Here is a 14,929-nt window from a genome sequence, read left to right as displayed (position 1 = left end):
TTGATGCATCTAGTATGTGACCAAAATAGCAAAACCATTGCACGTCAGAAGTATGAAGTGACATGAGCATTGCGTGACACTGCTTGAGAAGCACAAAATGAAGCCGTGGGAAGAGGTCGAATGGAGGATAATTAAGTGGTGTGCTGAAACATGTCTTGTTGGGAGGAATCTTGCGACTTTTCCTTCTTTCTCCTGATGTCTCAGCTATCTTTCCCTTTCTGCAGATGTTGAATTATAGGGTGGGGTGGGGGGGACTCAAAAACTTTATGGAAAAATGGAATTGCACCACAATGGAATTTCCCTCTTTCAGAGGTCTCGTCATGTAAGCGAAGTCATTTCTTTCTTTTTTTTTTTTAAACAATGTATTAGGGACTCATACAACTCTTACCACAGTCCATACATATACATACATCAATTGTATCAAGCACATCCATACATTCCCTGCCCCAATCATTCTCAAAGCATTTGCTCTCCACTTAAGCCCTTTGCATCAGGTCCTCTTTTTTTTCCCCTCCCTCCCCACTCCCCCCTCCGTCATGTGCCCTTGGTAATTTATACATCGTTATTTTGTCATATCTTGCCCTATCCGGAGTCTCCCTTCCCCCACTTCTCTGCCATCCCTCTCCCAGCAAGGAGGTCACATGTGGATCCTTGTAATCAGTTCCCCCTTTCCAACCCACTCACCCTCCACTCTCCCAGCATCGCCCCTCACACCCTTGGTCCTGAAGGTATCCACCCTGGATTCCCTGTGCCTCCAGCCCTCATATGTACCAGTGTGCAACCTCTGCCCTATCCAGCCCTGCAAGGTAGATCATGAGGTGCCAAAGGGACCAGGTATAAGGCATCATGCAAAAAAAAAGATATATGTGTGTATATGTATGTGTATATATATGTATATATATGTATATATATGCCATATTGAATGAAGGGGGAAGTGCAGAGTGGAGACCCAAGACCCAAGTGTCGGCCAATGGAGATCCCCTCATAGAGGGGTTTAGGAGAGGAGATGGGTTAATTAGGGTGTGAGGTAGTACCAATGAATAACACAGCTTTCCCCCAGAACCTGGATGCTTCTTCCCCCCAACTACCATGATCCGAAAGCGAAGTCATTTCTATTGCAAATTGAGGCCATTCTTAAAGACCTGTGCATACATTTATGAGTATGTTCCTAACATTTCTAAACAGCCTGGTGTGCATATCTAAGTTAGGATTGCCCGTCATGAAGTCTGCGCACTGGGTCTCTGTGGAGATTGTCATAAAGTTGAGGCCTAGATAGTTTCCTAAATGGAGGCTCTTATCCTTGAGGCTCTCTAACGGTTCCCGTTGTGGCTAGTCTTTTTGCTTAGCAACACAGGTGACATTGGACACCTTTGTGCCTCTTCCCTGCACAGATGAACAAACAGAACTTGGGCAGACTGACGCAGTCCATCCACCCGAAGGACTCAGTTACCAAGATTTTGTCAACCTGATGCCGTCCGCGCAGGAGAAATCTCAGGAGGAGATAGCCATAAACACGAGTATCGCTAAAGAAACATGGCTGGACTATGACGACTTCTGCGTGTGCTTTCAGTAAGTGCAGACGTTCCCTGGGATGCTCTCTGTGGACTCCGTCTGGAGAAGTCCCTGGGACTTGACTTTGAGGAGGCCACTCCTCCTCATTCATATATTCAGTCCCTTCCAAGCCGAGGGGCTCAGCTGTGGGCAGCACTGTCTCTGCCAGTGTTCTTCCATTCCGGACGGTGTCATGTCTGGCAGTGGTTCCATGGGTAATTCCTCAGAAAGTCACAGCCCACTCCTTCTGCATAGTCGGTGCTTAGTCTGTAAATTCTCCTGAGACCTGTTGACCTTGAGAGATCCTGCTTGGATTTTGAAATACTAGAGACTTTCGCTTCCAGGATCACCGCGACATGCAAGCCACCACAGTACGCCCTTTGTGTTGTTCAACTAAGGTGTGGGTTATGAGCAAGTCATTGATCTTGCACAATTCTACCAGGCGATCTCCAGCTTCATTTCTGTCATCACTGAGACCATGTTTCCAACTGTGGGAAATATTCCTCTTCCGTTCCTCTTTGTCTCCCATTTTACATACCATTCACCAGTCATTTTGTTTTGTTCTGTTTTGTTTCATTTTGGTTGGCTCCAGTGTTTACATCAGAGGGAAGGCTCCAAGCCTGCATCTGTCTAGTGGCGGCTTGGGGGCTCTATCTTCTTACTTGGCCTTCTGGTTACCACCCAGCAAAGACATCCCTGTCTCCAAGAGCCTTCTCAATCCTCATGAGGTGGTTGTATGTGGCCAGACACTCTGAGGGGCAGGAGGCACCCGTCTTGATCTGTCCAGAACCAAGTCCCACCATGAGTATGTCCTCTGTCTCCCTGGAGTGGGCACTCACCATCGCCCCCCAGCTATTAGACTGAGCCAGTTGGCATGCCTGAATGGACTCCATCAAGGAGCCGATTTGGTGGCTTTCAGCAGCAGGCAGTTGCGGGCCTTCTCAACAGCCTGTGCAATCCTCTTGGGGTTGGGGATGGTGAGGTCATCCCCCACAACCTGGATGTCGACCCCCTTGAGGAATGAGGTCCAGGTGGCCCAGTCATCCTGATCAAAGGGATCTTCCATGGAGGCAACAGGCAAGTTCTCCACAAAGCTCATGTCCAACTCCTCCAGCTTCTCCCCAGTAAAGTGCCACAGGGGGCCATCAGACGATGTGAAGTGCAGGTCCCTTTTCCTGTTGCGATAGAACACGGAAGCTGCCACATCCATGCTAATCAAGACCTAACCTGGGAGCCAGCAGCCTGGACGGCCATCAGCAGCCCCAGGGCTTCATTGTTCTCCAGGCTCCTGGGTGCAAAGTCACCTTCATCATCCACATTGGTGGCATCCATCCCATACTTGGACTTGATGACCCCTTCAGGTGATGCACCAATGCGCATCGCTTCCTTGAAGGAGCTGGCTGCCAGGGGCAGGATCATGAACTTCTGCATCGTTAGCTTGTTTCCCGCGTGGGAACTCCCATTGATCACTTGGAAAGCAGGCACTGGGAGCACGAGGTCCTGCTCCCCGGCAAGGTCTGTGATATGGCGGTAGAAAGCAACCCCCTTCTCAGCTGCACCTGCTTTGCACACGGCCAGGAACATGCCCAGGTTCTCAGTGGCCCCAGACTTGGATTCATTCTTAACCCCAGGAAGCTCTATCATAAATTTGTCCACTTTTTCTTAATCGACAACACTTAGTTTCTTTTCCAGCTGAGTGGGACCTAATGCCTTGTTGACCTACAATCTTCAGGACCCCTTTCCCCAGGCTGTGTGGCTTGTCTCCATCTCTCAGTTTTAGCTTCATAGATCCCTGTGGAAGCTCCATTAGGTCCAGCGGCTCAGAATCAGCCCTTGGTCGTGTACAGGTACACCTGATCAGTGGGGTTGCCCCTGGAGTCCAAGATTTCCCGGGAAAAAATTTTCTGCATGATGTCTTTCTACAGGTTTGAGGTAGTCTCGGAGTCAAGGTGGCAGATGGGACAGGGTCTGCCAGTAATTATTAATGCCTCTTGCTTGCACTTTGAATCAATGTCAGACTGAAGATGCTGGTAGAATTCTTGTTTCTGCATGACCCGCTTTAGTGGTTGGTGGTAAATTCAAATAATAATTGTATTGGCTGGAATCCCTTCTATGCCAACAGATATGATCCTATCACAGACAGCATTGCACTTCAAGATAGACCTTGAAATGTCCTTTTGTCCAATGCATGTCACAGCGAACCTCTTGAATCTGTTATACCCAGTATAGTAAATTATGGTTTTTTTATTCAAGAGCGTTCATACTAGCCCAGTTCAGCTCACAAACACCTAGCATATCCATCTTTATGCTTTCCGTTTACTTTTTGACACCTTCCACTTTCCCTAGATTTATACCCGTACATTCCCAGTTCCGATTATTAATAGATGCTTGCATTTGGTTCATCTCATTTTAAGTCACGCCCCATCAGGAAATAGAGATCTCCAGGTCTTTACTCCTGCTCTGCTCCGCTGCATCATTATGGTTACTTTGAGAAGGCTGCTCTTCTTCATTCATATTTGTCCACCCATAGTCCTCATCGTCACGTGCCGTGTCTGACGATGTTCTTTTACTCATGGGGTGCTCAGGATTCGGCAATATTTTGATGCTCCCCATAAGCGTTTCATGGGCTATTCCTCAGACAGTGGCAGTCTGTTCCTTCTTCGTATTCTACTCTGAGTCTGGAAGCGCTGCTGAAACCTATTAACTTTGGGTGGCCCTGTTTATATTGGAAAGACCAGTGACATCACTCCCAGGCTCACAGCAGCACACAAGCCACAGCCAGAAGCCAAACTGATAGACAAGTGGTGGAACATGAAGTACTAGTCTGTTGAATATAATGGCAATAACCTTTTATAATTTTTTTCAGGACTATATATATTTTCCACAAGCCAAATTCATATTGCTTCAACTTTCAGAAATCGGAATGTAAGGTAAATATATTTTATTTCAATTGTCTTTGCAGACGTGTAAATATGTCTTTCTCTAAGGAAATTCATAATTGAATTTTTTGTAGAGTTCTAGGAGCGATAATGGTTTCAAACTTCTCAAGAGTTAATAAACGTATAGCAATTGTATTTTAAAAACCTCACATATGATGGTAATTATCTAATTTTGATGACCACACCTTTTCTACCAGGTACACCTTTATAAGAAGCAGGTGAGAGGCTCTAAAGCTAAGTTTACTGTTTTGGTATTTTTTTTTAATTTATTGGTTTTAAATGCAGGCCAATATCTCCTCTATGTTGGAGTAAATGAGCGTGTGGTTTTAGTTCGCTTTTCCCTCAATCTCTCATCTGTACAGTGGGCTAATAAGAGATCGGCGCTGTGGAGTTAAGGAACAGGCAAATGTTGTATGCAGCACATATTGCTTCCTAATGAGTGAAGAGCAACATTGCAGAACTAGGAACCAAACTCTGCCCACAGGTGATTCTGATTCACAGCAGCCCCTTCAGTGCAGAGTAGACCTGTCCCTTTGGGGTTTGGAGAGTGTAAACGGGGGCCGAAATCCTCGACTTTCTCCCGTAGAGAGGCTGTGGGCTTTAATCTGCTGGCCTGGCAGTTCGCAGGCCAATGTGTAACCGCTGCACTTCCAGTCTAGCTGTTGTTATTAAAGGCAGCGTTCTCATAAGTCATTCTCCCTCTCTCTCTCCTTCTCCGTCCCTCTCTCTCATCTGTCTATCATCTCTATCCAGATAGCAATGTCTGTGTGTGTGTGTGTGTGTGTTCCTGACCTTAATTCTGATCTCAAGTTTATAAACTGATAGCAAAGGTAGATTTTTTTTCCCCTCTTAGCATTTCAGCTTGGTAACAGCAGCAACATCCCTAAATGAACATCTCTAAATGTTTCTTTGTTCCCTTGATACTTATTAATATTTTTTATAATATGTAGACAAATCTCCCACCCACAAAGGGAGAAACAAACCAAAAAACAACTAAGGCCTGTCCTTGGAGGAGACTGGCACCCACAGCTGATGGATGGCTTAGCGGGTAGAAGGATCTGGGGTCAAAGGTGGGCAGCCACGGAGGAAGCAGGGGGTTGGGAGGGAGCCTGAGTCATTTTCTCAGCACACATTTTCTGGTGTTGGGTGTGGCCAATACACATGCTCATCAGGACCAACCAGCCTTAGCAAGTTCTCAGACTCTGAATAATGACAGGAAGCAAGCTCTGTGTTTACGCTTGCTCTGCCTTAGGCATGCATACACGCTGGGCTAGCTGCTCCTGGCTCCTTCAGACTTCCCAAGAGTGAGCATTTGAAACAATTGTCTCTACCACTGAAAAGTACAGCTACGAGGAAGCAAACGGAATAATTCACCGAGTGATAGTTAATTAGGAACACTGTGAGGGAAGCCATCCTTTTTAACAATCTTGCGTTGTTGTATTCCGCATTCCCGCAAGGTCGCACTTGTTTGAAAAGCAAGGTTTCCTTTTCTCATAACTTGGGGTGTTTCTTTGCCACCGATTTTGAAATATGGCGGTAAAACAATGTGCAAAGCTTTACTGGGTGCCATCGACCCAATGCCAACTCCCCGGACAGACGGATTGGCTCCCTACGGTTTGCAAGGCAGGCATCTCTTTCTTATCTTTTGCCCACCAAGCGGTTGGTGGGCTCAAACCGCTGAGCGCCAAGCACTTACCTGCAGTTACATTTACCTAGCACTTTACTGAGTGGCATCCTTCAGAATGGGTTGACTCATTAGGAATGCGAGAAGCAAGAGCAGGCCAGGAGTCAGGAGTGCAGGCCTTGAGTCAGACACAAATACTTTTGTTTATATATTTATTTTTGTGCGTGTGAATCATGCGGGGCTTACATTTCAGATAACAAATTTTGCATTCAACAACCTTTTGCATGAAACTACTTATCCAGCCTTCTGCTAGCTTGCCCTGCCCACCTTTGCCTTCTCTTCTCCGTCTATGGGATACTCCCTTCCCTTCACCCAAGTTACCCGTCCACCCTCTAGCCTATTGCTTCACCTCCCCCACCCCCAACCATCAAAGATGGGTTCTTTTAGTTCAAGAACCTCTGTAACAGTGGCCTCATAAAATAGCTGTCCTTTTGTAAATGGTCAGTTTCACTCAGCATGATATTCTTCAAGTCCATTCATGCTGTGAGTTCACAGTCGCAGTTTCATTACTCTGTAGCAATGATGGTATTCCAGTGTGCGTGCGTGCGTGCGTGCGTGTGTGATACTTCGAATAGCAGCTTTGCTGCTTGCACACTGTATGGCCTTTGGCAAATAACTTGTCTCAAAAGTCATTCCTTCCCCATTACCTACAGAGGATCAGCTGAGGTCATGTATCCGGAGCCCTTATCAGGGGAAGTTCTGGCTTTGTCTCTGCAAACAGAAGCACAGAGTCTGGTACACCATCAAGCAGTAATGACACTTCTGACGGTTTTGAGAAGAAGAGGAGAGGATTTATGTCACCCCATTTCGATCCTTCAGCAAAGTTACTCCACAGCCTCGCTATGAGTCACAGACCCACGCTGAGCAGTGCCCGGCTCTGTGTCCAGCCTGTTTCTCATTTCCAGAACCATCACTTCCCTCACAAAGAAGTGCTTCTCACACGAGCGCCAGGCTGACTCCCAGGCCCTGCAGGCCCAGTGTCCATAAACTAGGAACTCTTGTATGTTTTCACCCAGTAAGATTTTCTTTCTATCAGGGCATCTGAAACATAGGAAGTTTTCTGTGAATATTAGTATTGTGACACAGTGTTTTTGCAAGCAGGAACAATAACATTAATACATGTTAATGAGTACGATGACTGGTTTAATGTGTTGCAGTTCTCAGATGAACGTGTGTCCTACTATCTGTTTGTGGACAGTCTAAAACCAATTGAACTGCTAGTTTGCTTTTCTGCGTTGGTACGCTGGGGCGAATCTGGAGGTAAGAGGGCATGGGAAAATGACCACCATAAACCATCTCACAGTAAGGTTAGGGGAAGTGCAATACTGGGAGATTTTAGGCTATGGATGAAGACATTTATACCACCTCACACCATATCTTATTCTTCAGACATCAAGAATGACACCCACTCTTGTTCCCCCAGCCTTCACCTCTTTGGCCCACTTAGTCTTTCCATTTTTCTTTCCATCTGTAAGAAACAAAAAAAAAAGGTTGTATTTGTAGTAGAAATACTGTCAGTGACCTTATAATAGACATTTTCAAGACCAATAACTTATTCATTAAAATGCCATTTTCAGTAGCATAATTTTCAAGTATGTATGTGGACCTCACTGGATGGAATTCACAGGGAAAAATTGGCAACATTGTGGAAAGACACAATAAAGCAGCTCAATACATTCAGTCAGAACAAGGACGGGGCCATCGGTGAAGCAGAATATTAGTAGCTAGTATATAAATCCATAGTGAAGCTAAAGAAAGTTAAAATAAGTGCACAAGAGCCAAAGAACAAACTTGTGTATATCTTAATTGAATTAAAAAAACATTTCAAGAACAAATTTAATGCATCGATCACTAATGATTGAAGACCAGATATGACATCAAGGACATCACAGATGAAGAAGTAAAAATTTATTAGGAAGGCAGCCATGATAGGAGATACAAAACTCTGAAACTTGCTCTTTAACATGGAATTACTAAAATGAATTAGATAAAAATATGAAGGAAAGTAGCTGAGCTAAAGATATAAAAAGGATGTATTACAATTAAATATATAAAGACTTGATAATAGAAAACCAAAAGAAAATATTTAACATTTTAAATGAAAGAACTGAAAAAAAAAAGTCAAGCCAGCTTCCAGTTACAATATTGAGGGAATATATGGTCAAACTATTGAATGATTCAGGAAGCATTAAAAGATGATGGGAGGAATACTGAATCGCTGTACCGAAAAGAATTGCTTGATAGCCAGAAATTTCAGGAGGTAGCATGTGATAAAGAACCTAGAGGGACTGAAAGAAGTACATCAAGCTGCACTGAAGTATTGGCAAAAACAAGGCAGCAGGAATTTAAGGAATGCCAGCTGGAAGGTTCACCAAATGGCTTCACTGTTAGAAGCGCTAACTAGTCCATGCCAAGATACTTGGAAGAAAGGGACATGGTCAACCAACAAGAAGAGATTGAGGTCTATGTTCATTCTAACTAAAGGAGATGCGAGAGGATGTGTAAATTGTTGAGCAACGTAATTGTTACCACACTTGAGGTAAACATTGCTGAAGATAATTGAAAGAATGGTTGCAGCAGTATTTTGACAGAGAAATACAATAAATCCAAATTGGATTCAGAAAAGTATGTGAAATAGGCATCATTGCTGATGTTTAATAGTTGGTTGGGCTTTCGTAGACTAGTGGAAAGATGTGTGCCTGTGTTTTATTAACTAATCAAAGATGCTCAGTTGTGCGGGTCATCACAAATTATGGATATTATTGTGAAGAATGGACACTCAAGAACACTTCAGTGCATTTATGGAGAACCTGCAGGAAGACCAAGAAGAGAAAGTCATTCAAGAGGAGCAAAGGCATTCCAGATGTTTGAAAATAAGGAAACGTGTTAAAAGTGGTGTATGCCTTCACCATACTTAATTAATTTGTATGCTGAGCAAATCATCAGCAGTTAGACTATATGAAGAAGACTCATTAATCTTTTATTTGCTGATGATACAACCTTGTTGGCTGAAGGTTAAGAATACTTGAAATGTTCACTGATGGTCAAACATTGCAGCCATGAGTATGGATTACATTTAAATATAAACAAGAATCATCACAATGTTACCAATAAAGAAACATCATAATACGTTAAGCAAACCCTGGAACTGTTCAAGATTGCATCCACAGTCAGCACCTATGGAAGCAGCAAATAAGTAATCAAAACATAGAAATTTGCTGCCAAAACACATATGCCACCTTGAGGACTAAGGTGCCCCTGGCTCAAGCCAGGGTGTTTTCAGTTGCCCCATATGCATGTAATAGCTGAGCCATGAGTAAGGAATACTGCAGCAGAATTTGAATTCTGGTGTTGGTCAAGAATATTGTCAGCATATTGAAAATACCATGAGCTCCCAGAAAGAAAATCACATCTCTCTTTGGAGGAGTAAAGTCAGAATGGGCTTTAGAAGGGAAGATGTTGAGGTTGTATCCTTTGTACTGTGCATGTGTTAGCAGGAGAGATCGGTCTGTGGAAAAGGACATCTGCTTGGTAGGAAGTCAGAGTAAGAACCTCAAAAGGATGGACTGGCACAGTGGCTGAAACAGTAAGCTCAGACATAACAAGAGTGAGGCTGGTGCAGGACCGGCAGGGTTCCCTTCTGTCGTAGGAAGGGTCCCTCTGAATGAGGACCACCTCGAAGCCACCCGAAGGAAAGAAGTGAATCTGGCAGTTGGATTTATCTCCTATCTCATCCTTACCAGACGACCCCCTTTCACCCCACTCGTTTGTTCCTGGGGCGTCATTGTTGTAACCAGTTCAGTTTTCTAGAATGATTTCTTCTAGTACATCACACAGTTGGATTCTTCATTTATATATTTATTCAAAAGTTTTCCCTGACAAACATAACTGAAATGCCTCAAAGCTAACATAAAACACACATACTCTCTCTCTCTCCTCTCTAATTCCTTGATCTGTTTTTCTTCTTTTATTGAAAGCATTTATCTCTAACACAAATTAACAATTTCTGGAATCTATTGTTTCATAACCATTTTAGAATATGTCTAATATCCCAATTTTAAAATGGGTTATGATTTTATTGGCTTAAAATGAGAGAACTATCAGAAAAGCAAGTTATACTTTCAAAATCAAATTTTAATTTTTTTTAACTTTTCCCAAAGCTTTAACAAAAGACAGTCCTCCTATAGAGCCTGGACTACTCATGGCTGAAGAAATTTCTTGGAAATCTCTGAAGCCACGAAGCCTTGTTCTGAAGATTCATACTTATGCTACCAAGGCTACGGTGGTTCGTCTGCCTGTTGGGTACGTGGTGATGTACTTTTCCCATACTGAGAATTTATAGAGCCTTGTAAACCGTGACTACTAAGAATTAAACAATGTCTCTCTAGGGTATTGTTTGCTGAGGTGATTTCAGAAAGCATGGTTCTTGAGAAAAATACACGAACAACTAAAGAGAAGAAATTCTGTATACTGAATTCCCTTGTGGAACACTCATAATTATCAGAGATTCTGTGAATATTGTTTGAAGAAATACTATTTAAACTTTTTTAACCCAACTTTTCCTAAAATTAATATGTTTAAGAATCATTTTTGTTTACTTATTACTCTTTTGGTATTTCTTGGAAAAGCCATGATTTTACCTAAGCACAGATTAACCAACCTAACCTTTTACCCTACCAATTTCTATGTCTTGTTATTGTAAACATATATATTCACTATATATAGTAATATATGATTTTACTTTTAGCTTGTTTTGTTAGAATTTATTTTAAATTTAGAGAAAATTGGTTAAAACCATCAATTTTTTCACTCAAGTATGCATAATCAAAAGGTCTTTTTGATTAATAAAATTCAAAATATTATTACTTCATATTTCAGATGATGAAAGATTTTCAATAGATTTATTTTCAAAGGCCAAGTCTACTTATTCTATTACCAAAGACAAAGTATGGCTGCTGTGTAAAATTTAAGCCTATGCAACAAAATAAAGTGCTAAAATACTGTATTAAATGCCCTTAGAAAATGATGGTTTAAAACCTTCAGCATTTCCTACCCTTGCTCTAAAATCTCTGACATGGCGAGAATCTACCAGAAACCCAGTTACTTTGTTTGAGTGATGGACAGCCGACATAACAAACATAGAGAAGTAATAGATTATATTTTATATTCACATTTCTAGTCAAAGGACCTAATCCATTCTCATGTGTTTTGAATGCACTCGACTTCCTAAACAGCTGAGAGAATATTGATGTTCTTGCTTTCAACCATGCTACATGCTGGTATAGTGATACAGTGTTTCAGAAACTGACCTTGAAATCCCTTAGAAAACTAATGTAGAAGGTAAACAAGCTTCAATTGTTCTCCTCTTTGGTATGAGTGGTTGGTGCATACATTTTACTAATAGTCTTATTAACTGGTCTTCCTTATATGCATATGAATATTACCCTACCACTGACAGCCAGTCCCCATTTGTCAGCCATCCTGTGGTGTCTGTGTTCCTGTGATGCTTGAAGATATGACACTGGTGTTTCAAACACGGAAAGGGTGACCCAAGTGAACAGGCTTCAGCAGAGCTTCCAGACTAAGAAGAGACTTTGAAGAAGGCATAGGCTGTCCCCTTGAGAGGAATTAGCCACTGAAAACCTTATGCATAGTATCCAAACAAACATTATCATATGTTAAACACCTCATAAACAGCAGAACACTGTCAGAGAGAGAGCCATAAAATGAGCCACAAACCACTCAAAGTATGACTGAGGAAGAGCAGCCTTCTCAAAGTACCGCTGACTCTCCCGACATGGACGGAGTCAAACCGGCAGGTGTAAATCCAGTGCGGCACTCATTTACTGATGGGGCATCATGCCAAATGAGGAGAAATAGCCTCAAGCATCAATTAGCGATTGGAATTTGGAAGGGACAAAGTACAACCATAGGAAAATGGAAAGTTGTCAAAATTCAATGGAAGGCATGACGATCACTATACTAGGTGTCAGTGAACTGAGATGAATTTGTACTGGCCATTTAAAATCAGAAATGCATATTATGTACTGTGCAAGGAACGTCAGATTCAAGAGGCATGCTGTTGCATTCATTATCAAATAGGACATTTCATGATTAATCCTGAAGTATAATGCTGTTATTGGATAATACCTATCTGGATCAAGGAAATCCAATTAATGCAACTATTATTTAATTTAGTTGCCAGCCACTAAAGCAGGTGATCTAGAAATTGAAGAATTCTACCAACACCTTCAGGTTTAAATTGATCAAATACACAACCAATATGCATAGATAATTATTCACTATGGGAATTCAGAAGTTGGAAACAAAGAGGAAGGATCAGTAGTTGGAAAATATGGCCTTGCTGATAGAAATGAAGCTGGAGAACTTGTTAATACCAAATATTTTTCAACAACACAAAATACGATTATGCACAAGTACTCCTCCAGATGGAATTAAAAAAAAATAGACTACCTCGGTGGGAGAGGCTTTAGTGGTTACACTGTGGGGCTTCCAACTGCAAGGTCATTAGTTCAAAACTACCAGTCATGCCACTGGAGAAAAACAAGACTTTCTATTCCCTCAAAGAATTACAGTCTCAGAAGCTCAGAGAGGCAATTCTGCCTTGTCCAATGTGGTTGATATGAATAAGCATCAACCCAATGTCAGGGACTTTGGTTGTTTGGGTTTATTTTATTTTTTGTGGGAAGAGACAGCTGACAAGCTCAGTGTCAGTAGCTAACTCCAGGTCATGAGCCCACTGTAATATAGACCATCAAGTTAAAATTGAAGTTAAAGAAAATGAAAATCTGACCTTGAATATACACCATCCAAATTTTGAGAACATTTCAAGAAGAGATTTGGTGCATTGAACCCTGATGACAGGAGACCTGATGAGCTGTAGAATGACATCAAGAACATCCTACCTGAATGCAGCAAAAGGGCATTAAAAATACAAGAAAGGGAATAAAGATCAGCTTGGGCATCAGAGGAGACTCAGAAAAATACTCTTAATCATAGAGTAGCCAAGGTACATGGAAGAAATAAGTCAGAGTTGAACAGAAAATTTCAAAGGACAACTTGAGAGGACAACTTCAAGTATTATAGTGAAAGGTGCAAAGACCTAGCATTAGAAAACCAAGAAGAACAACACACTTGGCATATCTTAAACTGAAAGAACTGAAGGAAAATTCCAAGGCTCCAGTTCCATCTTGAAAGATTCTCTGGGCAAAATAGTAAATGATGCAGGAAGCAACAAAAGAAGAAAGAATGTACACAATCACTGTACCAAAAAGAATTGTTGACATTCAACAACTTCAAGAGATCGTATTATGAGTATGAACCAATGGTACTGGAGGAAGAAGTCCAGCCTTCACTAAAAGCATTAGCCCAACACAAGGCTCCTGGAATTGACAGAAAACAAGTAGAAATGTTTTAGCAATCTGCTAACGCACTGGAATCACTCATTCATCTATCACAAGACATCGGTGAGATCGCTAATTAACCGTTTGACTGGAGGAGATCCATCTTTATACTCATTGCAAAGAAAAGTGGCACAACAGAATGTACGAGTTTTATAGAGCAATATGATTGATATGATATGCAAGTAAAATTTTACTGAAGATCATCTAAGGATGGGTAAAGCGAGCTGCCAGCAGTTCAGGCCGGATCCAGAAGAGGATGTAGAACAAGGGATATCATGGCTGATGTCACATTGATCTTGGCTAAAAGTAGAGATGCCACAAAGATGGTTATTTGGGTTTGATTGACTGTACAAAGACATTCAGCTGTGCGGATCATAACAAACTGTGAATAAAAATGAGAGAAATGGGAATTTCAGAACACTTCATTGTGCTCCTGAGGAACTTGTACATGAATCAAGAGACAGGTGTGCAAGCAGAACAAGGGACCACTACATGGTTAAAAATCACAAAAGGTATGCATCAGAGTTGTACCCTCTCACCATACTTACTCAATTTGTGTGCTGAGCAAATCATCAGAGAAACTGGCTTATATGAAGACAAATGTGGCATCGGGATTGGAAGAAGGTTTATCAACAACCTGCAATACGCAGATGACACAATTTTGCTTGAGGCACTTGCTATGACGGTCAAAGTTTGTAGCCTTCAATATGCGTTATAACTCAATGTAAACAAAACCCAAATCCTCACAACTGGACCGATGGGTAACATCACGATGAATGGAGAAAAGACTGGAGTGGTGAAAGATTTTGTTTTGCTTGGATCCACAATCAATGCTCATAGAAACTGTAGTCAAGAAATCAAAAGACATTCAGTAAATCTACTGCACAGGACTTGAAAGTGTTGAAAAGCAAGGGTGTTATTTGAGGACTAAAGTGTGCCTGATCTAAAGGTATTTTCAATTGCCTCAGATTCAATTAAAAGTTGGATATGTAATAAGGAAGCCCAAAGAAAAATCAATACATTTGAACGATGGTATTGGTGAAGATTATCGAAGGACAGGATGCTTGGTAAAATGGAGGAGAAGAAGGCCCTGGACAAGATGGGTCAACACAGTGGCTGCTACAGTGACCTCAAACACAATGACAAGAGTGAGCATGCGGCAAGACCAGGTGGTTGCTACGTTCTGTCTTCCACAGGGTTGCTATGCATTGTCGCCAAACAGCAGCAGCAGCAGCAGCAGCAGCAGCAGCAGCAGCAGCACCACCACCACCACCACGGTATTTCAGGATAGATCACAAGATGTTCTTTTTAACAATGAAAGAGAAGTCCTG

At 42.0% G+C, this 14,929-nt stretch overlaps 1 protein-coding gene across 1 annotated transcript in view; it reads left to right on the top strand.

Moving 5' to 3' along the window:
• Nucleotides 1-14,929, top strand: part of ADGB (androglobin) — a 226,980-nt gene that overhangs the window by 116,954 nt on the left and 95,097 nt on the right. Inside the window, 4 exon segments of the mRNA XM_075553888.1 lie at nucleotides 1,386-1,569; nucleotides 4,418-4,481; nucleotides 7,332-7,434; nucleotides 10,335-10,476. Coding sequence (XP_075410003.1) covers nucleotides 1,386-1,569; nucleotides 4,418-4,481; nucleotides 7,332-7,434; nucleotides 10,335-10,476 — 493 coding nt within the window.

This window comes from Tenrec ecaudatus, chromosome 7, assembly GCF_050624435.1.
Source record: "Tenrec ecaudatus isolate mTenEca1 chromosome 7, mTenEca1.hap1, whole genome shotgun sequence".
NCBI classification, from domain to species: Eukaryota; Metazoa; Chordata; class Mammalia; order Afrosoricida; family Tenrecidae; genus Tenrec; species Tenrec ecaudatus.
This window is presented reverse-complemented; position numbering and strand designations above follow the sequence as displayed.